The sequence below is a fragment of the Pelodiscus sinensis genome, chromosome 17 (genome assembly GCF_049634645.1).
Source record: "Pelodiscus sinensis isolate JC-2024 chromosome 17, ASM4963464v1, whole genome shotgun sequence".
NCBI lineage: Eukaryota > Metazoa > Chordata > Testudines > Trionychidae > Pelodiscus > Pelodiscus sinensis.
Window position 1 is genome coordinate 20,667,532 of NC_134727.1, and position 16,175 is coordinate 20,683,706.

Below are 16,175 nucleotides of genomic sequence, written 5' to 3' on the forward strand. Positions count from 1 at the left end.
AGATTTTCCTAGATGTGATAGCTGATGAATTCCTGCATCAAGTAGTTGCTGAACCAACAAGGGGGGATGCTATTTTAGATTTGGTTTTGGTGAGTAGCGAGGACCTCATAGATGAAATGGTTGTAGGAGACAACCTTGGCTCGAGTGATCATGAGCTAATTCAGTTTAAATTAAATGGAAGGATAAACAAAAATAAATCTGAGACTAGGGTTTTTGATTTCAAAAGGGCTAACTTTAGTAAATTAAGGAAATTAGTTAGGGAAGTTGATTGGACTAAAGAAATTATGGATCTTAACGTGGAGGAGGCCTGAAATTATTTTAAGTTAAAGTTGCAGAAGCTGTCAGAAGCCTGTATCCCTAGAAAAGGGAAAAAATTTATAGGCAGGTGTGTTAGACCAAGCTGGATGAGCAAGTATCTCAGAGAGGAGATTAAGAAAAAGCAGAAAGCATATAAGGAGTGGAAAATGGGAGGGATCAGTAAAGAAAGCTACCTTATTGAGGTTAGAGCATGTAGGGATAAAGTGAGAAAGGCTAAAAGTCAGGTAGATTCTTTAGGAGTTTGTGTTGTTTCTCCTGGACCTCCCCCTCCCTTCTCTCCTATTTAATTATGGTTTTGGACATCCAATACTCCGGTTATCTGACGTGGGCTGTGCCCACAAAAGCTCATGATACCATCTACATGTTTTGTTAGTCTTTAAAGTGCTACCATACTATTTGTTGTTTTTTAAGTTTTTACTTCCTGACTGGTAGCCACCCTTTTAAATAGGTCCTGGAATTGCTTAATATCATCAGTGGGTGTTGGGTCATTTGGAATAACCACTACATCAGGAGTGGAGGATGAATTATCATTTGGTGCTATATCAGACCCGTGGACCGCTGGGTCATCCTCAATCTGTCATTCCTCTAGATCTGAGCCTTCAGATGGGGAATGTGATGCATCTGAGTGTACAGAGTGACCTTCGTGCAGGTGTAGGCAGTCCAGTGGAAGTGTGTTGTGGTGTCCAATACGATAGGGGGACCATTGTCTGCAATGCATGTCATAGCAATACCAATCAGTGTGCCATGGAGGATGTTGGTAATGCGGTGGTCTGTATGTCCCATAACGTGCATGTGCCCTATCTGGGGAGGAGTGCTGCGAGGAGAACATGCTCTCTGTATCCTCGTGGTAGGCACTGAATTGTGATAAGGACAGTGACTATGGCGAGTCCCTTGTTCATAGTGGGGATTGTGAATGGCGTCGTAGTGAAGGCTCAGGAGAGGACAGGATTCCTAGACTGCCTGTCATGTCCTGGTGGTGCTTGTGTTTTGCAACCTGAGGAACAGTGATGGAATGCAGGCTTGTGATCCATTGCTGCGCTGGTCGGCACTTGTGGTGGTGGCATGGGTGTAGCACTGGTCAGCACTTGTGGTGGTAGCATGGGTGGTGGCATGGGATCTAGAGTTAGGGCATGTCTAGACTACATCCCTCTTGCGAAAGAGAGATGTAAATTAGACATATCAAAATTACAAATGAAGCCAGGATTTGAATTTCCCACGCTTCGTTTGCATAATGGCAGCTGCGTGTTCTTTCAAAAGCAGGTATTTTGAAAGTGAAACCGCCATCTAGACGCGGTTCTTTTGAAAAAATGCTCTTTTTCAAAAGATCCTGTACTCCTCAAACAATGAGGTTTACAGGATCTTTTGAAAAAGGGATTATTTCCTGAAAGAACTGCGTATAGACAGGAGTTTCACTTTTGAAATACCCATTTTTGAAAGAATGCATGGTTGCCATTTTGCAAATAAAGCACAGGAAATTCAAAACCTGGCTTCATTTGCAATTTCGATATGTCTAATTTACATCCCTCTTTCGCAAGAGGGATGTAGTCTAGACATAGCCTTAGTGTGGACTACTAGGGGGCGGCTGGAGGTAGCCCCATCGGTTTCCTGTGCCGCAAGTGAATATTGTGTCATAGGTTGGCAGTGTGCCAGGGATCTTGAATGTGCCCACGTTGAGGCAGGTGCCCTTAATGCCAGTGGTGCCTCTGACACCATAGGGCCCTTGCTAAATGCCCTTTTTATGGTAGCTGATTTTGAGGGCTGTTTCAAATATGTCTTTGAGCCTGTTATTGAGGAAGCTCGAGACTTTGCTGTGCCTGAAATGGTTGACTCATCTCCTTTGCTACTTGAGGGGGGAGAGGAGACTGGTGAAGGTGTAGGTTCTGAGTGTGTTCTGGGAGGAGAAGGGCTTGGATGTTTGCCCTGAGACGTTGCACTTGAGCCCTTATTGCTCCCTTGATAATTATGGGGGTCCAGGGCTCTATTCATAGACTGCGTGTGCACTGTGAGCTCCCTTTATCTGAGAGCTCTGGGTGTGAGGCTACGGCAATGGACGTATTTCTGAGGTACATGTGTGTCCGCCAAACAGCGTATACATTTGCTGTGGGCATCAGAAGCTGGCATAATTTCTCGGCATTTGCCGCAACTTTTCTCCTCAGGAGAGAGTCTGACATGTCTTCCAGAAGCTATCTACAGCTGTACAAGCAGCTGAGACTGTTTGTGGGTCGCTGGTTTCTGTTTCCTTTTTTCTTTTGTTTGCTTGCTGCGGCTTGCTCCTGCGCGGCAGTGAAAGCTGGTAGCGGCAGCTTTTTTTCCTTTTCCTTTTGGGCAGTGGAGAAGGAACTGAGAAGCAGGCTGTGCGTGCTACTTCAAAGGCGGGAGCACTGCTCTCCACTCGCGCATGCACAGCCTGCCCAATCATTGCTAGCAAAGTCTCCGATCTGAAGTGCCAGGACGAGCCTGACACCAACTGTGGAGCACCCACGGGGACATCACTCGAAGAAGAATTTGGTGTTCCTAGCACTTACTTACAGTTTAGAAGGAATTCTTGAACAACAGGACAGGCAGGCAGGCAGGCAGACTCGCTCACTTGCTCATAGACAAACTCTCTCAAATATATTGTAAGCAACTGAAATATGGCCAAGAAAACTTCCCCATGATCTTATCACCCCTAAATAAAGGAAAGGTGAACTGAATGAGAAATGGAAACTACTTATTTTACCAACGTGGAATTGCTCCATCTCCATCAGCCATGATCCAGGAATTTGACTGAAGTTTATAGCTCAGGCTTCCAACCCAGCTTTTTCTAGTGATGACATTAGCTATCCATCTCTGCAAAGAATTAGAAGAAGCAGTGTTGGAACATGCACCATGGTAGAAATACATACATAAATGCAAGCCCTGAATAGTTAAACATGAAATGCAACCTCATTTTGAGTGAATGGTATTTATGTGGACACATCTGCAGCTGAGGATTTGGTCCGTTTCTCTTGGATTTTTTTTTAACCTAGTAATGAGCAGTTTGAAGTACGTGTAGCTCTTGTGACAAAGTCCCTTGGTAGCTCCCTGGTGGTTCTGCACTGCTTGGCGGTTACTTGAGCACCTCAGAGACTCACAGAGCCCACTTTGTTGGCCTGGTATTTCCCTAGAGGCAAGAGTCCCCGTTTACCGAGTCATTCTCATCACAGGCCAGTCCTTGGGGTTCAGCATTTCCATGCTTGCTCAGCTCTGCTCTCCAGCTCTCCTCTGTGCGCCTTCCAAAAACTCCGCCCCTGCTGCCTGGGAGGAATCCTTTTATAGGAATCCTGGAGGCCTTCATTGGCAGAAGGTGCTTAATTAACCCCAGCTGCAAGATGCCTCCTAATTAGGCCTCTATTTTCTACTCTAGATGCTGGGCTGTGTTCAGGTGAGGCTAATTTGGAAACAAGAAAGCATTAACCCACCTCCCAGTATTGCTGCCTTCTATCAGGGTATGTCGACACTACAAAGTTAATTCGAACTAACGGACGTTAGTTCGAATTAACTTTGATAGGCGCTACACAAGCGCTCCGCTAGTTCGAACTTAATTCGAACTAGCGGAGCGCTTAGTTCAAACTAGGAAAACCTCATTGCACGAGCACTAAGCCTAGTTCGAACTTACTAGTTCGAATTAAGGGGTGTGTAGCTCCTTAATTCGAACTAGGGGGAGGCTAGCCCTCCCCAGCTTTCCCTGGTGGCCACTCTGGCCAACACCAGGGAAACTCTATTGCCCCCTTCCCGGCCCCGGACCTCTTAAAGGGGCACGGGCTGGCTATGGTGCCCGTGCCAGGTGCAAGCCTGCCAGCACCCAGCCAGCAGACCCTGCACCTGGCACGGCTCGAGCCAGCCACCCGATGCCCCCCAGCCCTCCCCCTCTTCCCGGGACCAGGCTGGCAGCTCCCGGGAGCTTGCCCGGGACCGCAAGAGGCGGGCACCCGCCTGGTCCAGTGCGGACATCGTGGACCTCATCCACGACCTCCGCACTAGGCACAGGAAAGTGGCCGTCTAGGGCAGGAGAGCTGCCAGCCTGGCCACCCAGGAGCAGGTTTGCATGAAAATCAAGGTGGTCCACTGAGACCCCCGACCCTGAGCCTACAATGGCCGTACTGGGTCAGACCAAAGGTCCATCTAGCCCAGTAGCCTGTCTACCAACAGCGGCCAACACTAGGGACCCTGGAGGGGATGGACCGAAACAATGACCAAGCCATTTGTCTCGTGCCATCCATCTCCAGCCTTCCACAAACAGAGGCCAGGGACACCATTTCTACCCCCTGGCTAATAGCACTCCCTGGACCCAACCTCCATGACTTTATCTAACTTCTCTTTAAACTCTGTTCTAGTTGTAGCCTTCACAGCCTCCTGCAGCAAGGAGTTCCACTGGTTGACTATTTGCTTTGTGACGAAGAACTTTCTGTTATTAGTTTGAAGCCTGCTACCCATTCATTTCATTTGGTGTCCTCTAGTCCTTCTATTATGGGAACTAATGAAGAACTTTTCTTTATGCACCCTCTCCACACCATTCATGCTTTTATAGACCTCTATCATATCCCCCCTCGGTCTCCTCTTTTCTAAGCCGAGAAGTCCCAGTCTGTTTAGCCTCTCTTTATATGGGACCTGTTCCAAACCCCTCATCATTGTAGTTGCCCTCCCCTCTCCCACCCTCTCTCTTCCCCTCTCCCACCTCCTTTTCCCAATCTCCCCCAGTTTTGTTCGATAAAGAGAGATTCTATTTTTGAACACAATTTTCCTTTATTTTGTACATCAGGAAGGGGGGCTAGGGAGGGGTAAGTGAAAGGAGGTGAGGGAGGAATGGGGTACGAGCCCCTGATGGGAAGGACTGGGCTGGCTCTGCGGGCTTCTGGGGGTGGAGCCTCTCCTGCAGCCCCCCAATTGCCCCTCTCCCCAGATGGCAGCCTGTGGCAAGTGCAGCCAGTCTGATGGCCGAGTGCTGTGATGTGCCCAGTGTGGGTATTCCGGGCAATCCAAGCCAGGACTGCTTTGCAAGAACTGTCTGTCCGGGGTGGGGGTCGGGTCCCTTTAAGCACAGCCCTCGGCTAGCCTGAGACAGCAGCTCCACGCTTTAAGTCCGTGGTCCCCAACCCGGGGCCCGCGGGCGCCATGGCACCCACCGGGCACTTCACATGCGCCCGCGGAGCAATCTGGGCTGGCCCCACCCCCGGGAGTGCGGCAGGTGCCAGCCCCGGGCGCATGGCCGGCCCCGGCCCCAACCCCGGGTGCGCCGCGCGTGCCGGTGCCGACCCTGACCCCCGCCCCCGGGTGCGCAGTGCGTGCCTGTGCCCGTGCCCGTGCCCTGGCTCTGGCCCTGGCCCCCGCATTTGCCCTTGCCGGCCCTGGCGCCGGCCTTGGCCCCGCCCCCGGGGGCGCTGCACCAGCCCAGGCCCTGGCCCCGGCCCTGGCCCCAGGGGCACCGCGCGGAACCTGGGCAGCCCCTGCCCGGGATCGCAGCACATGCCGGTTCTGACCTTGGGCGTGCGGTGCATGCTTGGCCCCGCCCCCAGTCACGTGGCCTGTGAGCGGCCCCGCCCCCATACGCGCAGCGCGTGAGCAGTCCCGCCCCCAGGCGCCCGGCAGCCCCAAAACATTGGGGACCACTGCTCTAAGTCCTCATCTGATGCCCTGCTGGCACTGCTTCCGGCCATCCTTAACCCCGGTTCAGGATCCACTCTGTGTGGACATGCTAGTTTAAATTAGCAAAACACTAATTTGAACTAGTTTTTTAGTCTGGATGCGTTAGTTCGAATTAGCGCTGTAGTGTAGACATACCCTAACTTCTCTGCCTACAGTGTCCAGCCCGAGTATCTTTTAACCATTGCAAAATAAATGCATGGTGAGGTTTCTAGTGGACTTCACAGATTCTTCTGCTCTCTTTGACTTGGTTCTCTCTCCAGGAACAAACTTTTGCAAAAATTCATCATGCAGTTGTTAAGAAATTGTAACCATATGAAAAAATAACCTCTCCTGGCAAAGGATCTACATAGCTAAAGCTTGAGATCCTGACATTAAGTGGGACTTGACGGCTGTGTCTAGACTACATGCCTCTGTCGTCAGAGGCATGTAGATTAGACACATAGGCAAAGGCAAATGAAGTCGCGATTTAAATGATCGCGGCTTCATTGAAATTTACATGGCTGCCGCACTGAGCCGACAAACAGCTGATCAACTGTTTGTCCACTCAGCGCGCTAGTCTGGACGCTCCCCTGCCGACATCAAAGCCCTTTGTCGGCAGCCCCGTTATTCCTCGTGGGCTTCATTTGCCTTTGCCAAAACAACAAATCTACATGGCTCCGTCGACGGAGCCATGTAGTTTAGACGTACCCTACCTGAATAAGGACTTCTAGCTCTAGTTCAACATTATTATGTTTATCTGATGAAAACATGAAGACCAGGAATTGAACAAGGTTAAAAAAAGAACCAGATACATTCATGGAGGATAGGTCCATTAATGCTTATTAGCAGGGCTCGCCGAACCACGGGCTCTTCCAGGTTGCAATCTACTCGCTATAAGCGAGTAGATTGCATTATTTGTCGAGCCCTGCTTATTAGCCAGGGTGGGTATGAACAGTGTCCCTAGCTTTTGTTTGTCACAGGGTAAGGCTCAGTTGATGATTACCTATTCTGTTCATTTCCACTGGGACAGGTGGCATTGGCCACTACTGGAAGACAGGATAGTGGGCTACATAAGTGGTTCCCAACCTTTTTGATACCAAGAGCTAGCAAACCCATTCACAAACTTTTTGTAGATCAGTATACAAACAATGAATATGCAAACATGCAAATTAAATATTGCCAGTCCACCAAAAGCCCAACCCCCAGTGCCAGCCCTAACCCCTAAAGCCCTCCACTCCTCCACGCGCCAGCCACTGACCCCAGAGTCACCTGCATCCAACCCCTCAGTGCCAGCCCCCCATCCCAAAAATCTCAGTGCCAGTCCCCCATCCCTTAGAAACTCCCACAGCACCAGAGCCCCCAGTACCACCTCCCAATAGTAGTCCCATCCCTAGAGGTCCTCCCCAGGGCCAGGCTTATCCCCACAATCCCCCCCCCACTACTAGTTCAGCCTTCAGACCCCTCTCAGCACTAGCCCCGCCCCCCTCACCTAGCCCTGGGATGCTGCCCACATGGCTGTGGTTCTGGAGGCCAGGGCTGGGGAACACCGCCCAGTGCCTCCTCTCCTGCTGCAGCTGTTGGGAGAAGTGTGTCCTGCCCTGCCTCTCAGCCAACCAGCTGAGGAAGGGTCTCCTACTGGCTGCAGAAGAGTGGTTTGCTGCATGGTAGGAGAGCTGCACAGCACAGGGTCTCCTCTTGGCCACAGAAGAGCGCTTCCTTGCATTGCAGAAGGGCCGTGCGGTGCAGCAACACGCGGCCCTCCCACCACATAGGGAAGAACTCTTCCATGGTTGGGAGGAGACCCCATACCTGCCTGGCACTGATTGGTTGAGAGGCGGGGCAGGACATGCCTCTCCCAACAGGTACAGCAAAAGAAGTGTAGCACAGCCCAGGCCCCCAAGCCACTGGGGCCCGGCAGTTGGAGACTGCTGGGCTAGATGGACCTTTGGTTTGACCTAATATGGCCATTCTTATGTTCATGTAGAAGCCCCAATCATAGCACTGTCCAAACAAAACAAGAAGATGGTTCCTGCCCCCAAAAGCTTGCAATTTAAGTACAGAAGCTTCAGGGAGTAGTCGAGTTAGTCTGTTACAGAAAAAAACAACAAATGGTCTGGTAGCACTTTACAGACTAACAAAACATGTAGATTTTGTTAGTCTATGAAGTGCTACCAGACCATTTGTTGTAATTTAAGTACAGGTTTTATTCTGTTTCACTGTATCCAACCAGCTGGAAGACAGTTTACAAAACAACTAACAAATCTAGTCCCAGAAATCTTGGCATCAATGAATGATAGGTTGGGGCACTCCCTTAAGTGAAAAAGAACTGGAAGACAATGTTGGCAAACAAATAAATTACTGAAAGGGAGAGAATTATGTTGGCATGTTGTTCATGATAAAAAGAGAAAAACAAATCAGTGTTTTTAAGAAAAAAAGGAATCCAGTATGCTGAGATAAAAATATTTCAACAGTTCAGATGCAATGTAATGCAAAGCAATCCACATTTAAAGACTAGTGAAAACCTCAACGGCATCTCTTCATTAAGTATTAAAAATCCAATACATGTATGACTGACCTGTTCTTCCACGTTCTTTAATTTTATCAGTTGTGCCCCTTGAAACCGACTGCACATGAACTCTGCTTCACTCTTATTCAGAACCCCATATGGAGGGATATAGTAACAATTTCCACTCCAGTATTTCCAAGAGGCAAAACAGAATTTGCTTGTAAGATCTTTTTGAAACATGTAGACACACAAATTAAAAGTGCAACACACACAATGCACTATTACCCAGGCAAAGATACTATATAGTTGTTTGCAACTTAATGATAATATTGCACATGATTTCCTATAGAACTATAATACGTTATGTTGTATGCAGCATACAATAATACAGGACAAAGTGTATTTTAGTAGCTCATTAGTTGTGCTTTAGGTTCTTTCGTGTTTTATTAGCAGGCCACTAAAAGTTGCCCTTTTGCATCTTGTTAGCTGGTAGATGACTCTAAAAATATGTATAACAATTGCCGATGTTCATTTATGGAGACATTTTTCCACTCTGAGAAATCATGCAAAGTTGAAAGGTAAAAAGGAACAGGCAAGGAAAAAATTACTTCTCCACCCCTATTATTTTTCCTCCTTTACCAATCCTGTGATAGAGCCAGATCCACAGACCTTGAAGAGACAGTATCAACTTAACAGATCAATTGAGTTGTTTCAGGTGCTCCACTTGCTTTTAAATACCCCTGATAAATTTTGTGGCTTTACAATAACATGGTTCTATGTCTAATTTTTTTCTCTTCCTTGTTATTGTGTGAAACCCTCATTAACAATAGTGGAGTCTCCAAGAGCTAAGGAAAGAGGGGTACTGAATGTAAATAAAATGATGTCAAATGGATAAAACCTTAAAAAAACACAGAGAAAAATTACATACAATTGTTTTGCTACCTTCTCTATAGTAAGGCATTACTCCTAACAATCATTCATATATTATTTCAGAGCAGTATGATTTCATACACTGGGGCTACGTCTACACTGGCCCCTTTTTCGAAAGGGGCATGCTAATTTTAAACTTCGGAATAGGGAAATCCGAGGGGGATTTAAATATCCCCCGCAGGATTTAAATAAAGATGTCCGCCGCTTTTTTCCAGCTTGGGGAAAAGCCGGAAAAAAGCGTCTAGACTGGCCCGATCCTCCGGAATAAAGCCCTTTTCCGGAGGATCTCTTATTCCTACTTTGACATCTTTATTTAAATCCCGCGGGGGATATTTAAATCCCCTCGGATTTCCCTATTCTGAAGTTTAAATTAGCATGCCCCTTTCGAAAAAGGGGCCAGTGTTAGACGTAGCCTGGGATTATATCAATAATGCAGTCCAATCAAGCCAAATATGATTTAAAGAAACACACAGTACACCTTTGATAACTTATTTTGTTCCCAGAGCTGCCGTCTCTTGGTGCTTTACAAAAATTAGGCAGTTAATATTTACTGAAAAATATTGACTGAAGAAAGCACTTAGGCACATGCTTAAGTCCACCACTATTCAGAAAAGCTCCTAAACAAATGCATAACATTAACTTTAAGCACGTTTTAAGTCTTACTTACATACTTTCCCAAGTAGATATTGCTTTCTTGAGTCAGAGGCAATAAGAGACTGATCCAAAGCTAATTCAAATCAATAGAAACCTGAGCACCATTCTCCCTTCCCATCCACACACGGATCATTCATAAATACCTAGATACTACTAAATGAACTCTTATCAAACAGACTCTCCCAATGTCAAAAGGACCCATTCATAGAATGTGTACATCTAAACGTACAACTTCAGTAGGAAAAAAGCCATATTTTTCCCCAGCTGCAGTACTTACGGTATTCACAGAGTTCTATTTTGTTCCTTTCTTGACAGGTTACTGCACCATCACAGAGCCCTGTGAGTTTATTACACACAGCATAATTGAAACAGTTGGGGCATTTCTTTTGACAATAGGCACCATAATGTCCTTTGCTGCAAGCTGAAAGTAATTAAAAAGAATACACCACACTTAGGCATATCTTGAAATTTAAATAACTTAAAAAAAATTTTAAAAAATTGAGGACAAAATGCAAAATTATCTTAAAATATACCTTTCTTAGTATATTAAACTTCATACTAACACATGCTTTATGGGGTTTATTTTTTTCATTTCAATTTCAAACTTCCAAGGAATACAGAAAAATAAACAACAAACAATAACTGAATAGGAAACCAGTAATGCCTTCATTTCCTTTTCCATGCACAAACTTACAATGCTATTGCATTATCCTTTTCTTAATATAGTACTAACAAGAAGACAGTTACCACTTCGCAGGTACACAGCATCATGTCTGTTTTTGCTGAAGATCAGTTCTTTACCCGTGACTGGTATGTAATGCTTTCCCCAGTAAGTGACTCCAGAGCAATCTGCTTTTAAAATACAAGCTGACATAGCAAACTTCAAGGAGGTATATGTATCTCTCCCTAACGGCTTAGTGAGCAGTCTTCTGGAGTATTTCCAAAACATGCTGTCACCTGGAAGATTTTTAGAAAAGTATCCACAACTTTATCTTTGAATTTTACAGATTCAATCCCTATACTACTCTTTCTTCTACAGAGCAAAATGGGGGTGCTGAGGAACAGCAACCAATAGCACTCACATTTTCTCCAAACAGAAAGTGTAGCACTTCATGTCAATACATAGCAGTATGCATAGCATACTGGACTTTTGCTTTAAAGATCTGATCTAAAAAATGACACACAGTAAACAAGAGGTAGTCAACAGGAAGACCCCAAGCTAAATAAGAATGACTTTTGAACAGACCCGCAAATCTTTTTATTATCATTAGCTGGACTTACCCAGCGTTGCCTAGGAAACTGGAGGAACAAAATTTAAAAAAACAGAAGCTGGTCCTGACAGCCTCCAGCCACACCGCAGCTGCCAGTGCCTGACATCTGGCCATTATGGCAGACCCCCATGCTTTTCTACTGCCGCATAAAGCAAAATCTCTGACTCAAAAAAGAGGCATTGCAATGTTGAGAATCAGAGCTATTTGATTTGGCAAACTTAGATACAAAAGTCACAACAGAAACTATGTCTCTGTTTTCTTCCCATGTCTTGAGTCTTGGAGCCATTAAAAGCACAGTGGAAGGGAGAGCCCCCAAATCACCATGGCTTGTTTCCCCACCATTGCTGGAAGCATATGGAGGCCTCTCTTCAATAGTGCAATGTTTTACTTCCTATCAGATGGTATTTTTGCTAATTATCCTTGCAGAAGCTAACTTTTTTTGGTAGGGAAGTAGGGGATAGGCATGCTGGGTCTGCAAATTCTCATCCAAGAGCTGAGTATAAGGATGCCTCAATCAATGGAGCTGGCCCTACTGAATCTGAGAGATTTCAAGGTGACACCTCAAACTCTTCTCCCATCTTTTTTGATGAAACTGAGTCAACTACCTGAGCCTGCTGGCACCTCTATAGTCCCTTCTCCAGCACTACCCCCTTGACCAGCTGCACCTCCCATGAACTGCATCTCTCACCACCCCCAGGATCATCCAGTATCAAACCCAGGACCAGTGCCCAGATTTGAGGGTTCCCCCCCCTGCCTTGGATTAATTTCTCACCCACTCAGCATCATCCAGGCTGCCCCTTGGGCCAGTGCCCCTCAAAAGAGACCCCCCCCCCGGCATAGGCTTCATTTCTCACTCACTCCCTGCAGGATTGTCCAGCCCCACTTCCTTCATCCCCCAACAATTCTGCCCTCCCCCCACTAGCTCCCAACAGTCCAGCCCCCCCAGACCAGCTCGCCCCCAAAGATCCAGCCCCCCAATCATGCCCTCCCCCGTACATGCCCCCCAATGGTCTAGCCCCCCCAATCCTGCCCTCCCCCCACTTGCTCCCACTGGTCCAGCCCCATCGAACCAGCACACCCCCCAACGATCCAGCCCCCCCAATTCTCCCCTGCCCCCCACTCGCTCCTAACAGTCCAGCCTCCCCCATTCATTTCCTCCCCCATCCCCACTCTCACCTCCAAGTCCCCGATGCACCTCCTTCCAGACATTTTTTCAAAGTGGCAGCTGAGCAGTAACACCAGCCCCATCCCCTCCACCTAGAGCGAACCCTGACAGCAACCCACCCATTCATTGGTCGGCCTCCGGGTGCTGAGCCAATCTCAGTATTGAAAAGGGGCCTCCAAATGCTTCCAGCAATGGCGGGGAAGCCGCTTCTCTCCGCACTGCCAAGCTCTGTGCAGCCCTGGGGAGAGGCGTCGGACTCTCATCTCTTCCCTCCCACAGTACCTTAAAACCTTCTCCTGGAGGAAAGGTTATCCCATGGAAAGTTTGGTTGCAGTAGGTTTTATAGCGTCCAAGTTATTAGAGCACAAACATACAAACATTCTCCTTTATATATTAGACTATTGTTATTTATTTTCTGGAGTCTGACCCTTGACCAAAGTAAGAATCTCCATTTACTTACCTGGAAAGGATAAAGAGCTGAGTTAAATTTGCTGGGATTCAAACTTTTGGTTACTAAGTCTAGGAGATTCAAACAAGAGGCATAGAGTACTGTTTGACACCAATTCCTGTGCTCATTCCTCTGTTCTTTTGTAACAAATATCTTAATGATAATATAAACATATGGAAAAGAATGAAAGCTAAGGCTGTAGAACAGACTTCATTCTCCCTTTCTCACTGCTCTCAAAACCTTAGGTTTACACTTACAACACACCTGACAATACATTCCAGAATAATGTTTGCTTTTTTTTGCAACAGTTTTACACTGCTCACTCATATTTATCTTATGGTCCACTATGTCCCCTAAATCTCTTTACGCAGAACCAGCTTCACGCGCCGACCTTCTCCCACTTGCCACTCTACGCTGCTCCCCGCGGACAGAGGCTACGCCGCATCTCCCAGAGCTTGGACCCCTGTGGACAGGGACTGCTTTGCAGCAGCCTCTCCTGCTCCCGCCCCGAATTGCCTCTGATTGGGGGGGAGAGGGAGGAGCAGGCGGCATCGCAGAGCCAGTGCTTGGGGGAACTGGCTTTTAAGCCGACTGCCCCCAGCACTGGCTCCTGCTTCCTTAATCTGTCAAGCAGTCAACAGATTAACTGATAAGTTAATTGTCTAATCGATTACTCGTTGACATCCCTACTGGTCTGTAGTTTCCTGGGTTGTCCTTATTTTCCTTTTTATAGATGGGCACTATATTTGCTCTTTTCCAGTCTTCTGGAATCTCTGCCTTTTTCCATGACTTTTCAAAGATAATAACTAATGGCTCAAATATCTCCTCAATCAGCTCCTTGAGTATTTGCATTTAATCAGGCCCTGGTGACATGGAGACATCTAACTCATCTAAGTAATTTTTAAACTTATTCTTTCCCTATTTTTGGCATTCACTGTTAGGCATCCAATCACCATCAAACCTCTTAGTCAAAATTGAAACAAAGAAATCATTAAGCATCTGGCATTTCCACATAACGGTTATTCCTCTCTTCATTGAGTAACAGGCCTACCCTGTCCTTGGTCTTCCTCTCGCTTCTAATCTATTTGTGGAATGTTTTCTTGTTACCCTTTATGTCTCTTGCTAGTTTGAACTTGTTTTGTCCCTTGCCCTTTTTAATTTTGCCCCTACATTCCTGTGTTATGTGTTTATATTCATCCTTGGTAATTTGATCTAGTTTCCATGTTTTGTAGGACTCTGTTTTGAGTTTACATCCTTCAAGATCTGCTGGGGAAGCCAGAGTAGCAATGCAAAGCATAACTCTTTGAAATGATATTTTATAATTAGATGCAGCTCATTTGCTAGATGCCAACCAATCACTGCAAATCATTTTCAAAATCAGCCACACCTGCTGTCTTTTGTGATTCCCCAAAAGAGAGAGTATGTCTACACTGCAAAGTTTTTTTTGAAAAAACAGCCATTTTTCCGAAAAAACTTCAATTATGTCCACACTGCAATCACATTTTTTGAAAGAAAATAGAAAGAACAAAAGGGGTTTCCCGGCATTAGTAATCCTCTTTCTATGAGGAAGAAGCCTTTTTCCAAAAGAGCTCTTTCGGAAAAAGGTGTGTGTGGATGGGGAAGAGGGAGCACTTTCGGAAGAAAATGGAAGAGGAAAAAGCACAGGTGCCCTGGTGGCCTCTCCATCCATAGTAATCACAGCTTAAATGTGAGATAGTGTCCATTCAGTGTGGATGCTATCTTTCCAAAAAGCAGATCGCTTTTTCGATGCGCTTTGGCAGTGTGGACGTGATCTTTCGGAAGAAGTTTTTTTGGAAGATCTCTTCTGGAAATTCTTCTTCCGAAAGAAGCCTGCAGTTTAGACATAGCAAAAGACAGAAAGAAAAACCTTATCTGTCTAGCTCACAATCTAATCTGTTCATAGGACTAGATGCATTAAATTTTCCTAGACTGCTGTCATGTTTCTCCTTTTGGTGAATAAATCACATGTGAGACTATTAAATTTAATATAAACGGATGGCATTAACTTCTTGTTTGCTCCAGGCTCAGCATTCTCATTTAAACGTGGCACAATCTGAAAAATCAAGGGAGTCAGGGCACTGACTTAAGCAAGTCTGACATTTCCTTGAATCCAACACTTCAAGTTGAGAGGCTTTTCTGTAAGAAACAGCCCTAAAATATAAAATTATCACAACATAATCTTTACTTTTCTGTTTTTTGTGTGGTGGATGATAAGAGCTGCAAATCAGATGCTGCTTGACAATGCTGAATAAGAAGAGTTGTCTAAGAGTCTGACCCAGATGGAGTTCAAGGTACCTTCAGAAGTCTAATATCACTTAGTAGTAGCTTTGGTACCAACTTAGTGTTAGATTGTGATTAGAACTGGGAGACTTTTTTTTTTGGCAAATAAGAAATTAACTAAAGAAAACACATTTTTAGAGCACTGAAATACATTTCCAAATTTAAGTTGAATTTGGTGAATCATTTCAGCTGAAAAATGGCAAAAAAAAATTCAATATTTTCAGAACTGTTTTGACACTGCTTGGAAAAGGTTGATTCAAACTGATGGTTGATATGTTGTGGTTGACCCACAGGATTGTTTTTAATTTTTCCGTTCAGTAAACAAAATAAACCAAACTTAGTTACAGTTCAAAATTATCTGAATATGATTTTTCAGTTCAGTTGCCAAACCAATGTTATCAATTCTAATTGTGACAAGGCTCACACAGTCACATGTGGAAGCAAGGATATTCACCCGCACTGTTTAGTGGTTTCAGTTAGGGCTACCCAGGACTTAGCTTTGAGTGCTCTGGAAAGTTGTCTCATTGCACTAGGGAGGAAGGAGTTAGCTTCCTGCACCCAGAAAAAGACAATAGTATAATTCTCCTTCTCTACCATCACTGAGAGGGAGCCCTAGAAAGAACTGGTTTGCTGCAAAACACTGCTTCCTACGGAGCCTCTGGTGGCAGTGCAATATGTATCAGGGCACAGCAAAAAACACGCATTCTGGCTGTTTAAGAGAAGGCTGTATATACTGAGTCACAAACTCCATGTCCTCAACTTTTGGTTTTGTTGTTATAATGAGATTTCCCATCCTCAGAACTAACCCAGACTAACACTGCTTAGTTTGTAAAGGCTTTGCACTTCATAGCACTAGCTGGCTATGGCTACAGACATGTCTTATACCCTATGGATAAACTGATCAGAGAATTTCACTCTTAGCCCTATTCTGTCACCTTT

At 45.7% G+C, this 16,175-nt stretch overlaps 1 protein-coding gene across 3 annotated transcripts in view; it reads right to left on the bottom strand.

Moving 5' to 3' along the window:
- LOC106732388 (uncharacterized) overlaps positions 1-16,175 on the bottom strand; it is a 137,409-nt gene that overhangs the window by 10,354 nt on the left and 110,880 nt on the right. For 2 of the 3 annotated variants that reach the window (XM_025187467.2, XM_075900291.1), the window contains 4 exons: positions 10,799-11,008; positions 10,329-10,472; positions 8,537-8,694; positions 3,038-3,147 (listed from right to left, as the gene is read on the bottom strand). In XM_025187467.2, coding sequence (XP_025043252.1) covers positions 3,038-3,147; positions 8,537-8,694; positions 10,329-10,472; positions 10,799-11,008 — 622 coding nt within the window. The remainder of the gene's footprint in view (positions 1-3,037; positions 3,148-8,536; positions 8,695-10,328; positions 10,473-10,798; positions 11,009-16,175) is intronic. The other variant, XM_075900289.1, reaches the window with a different exon arrangement.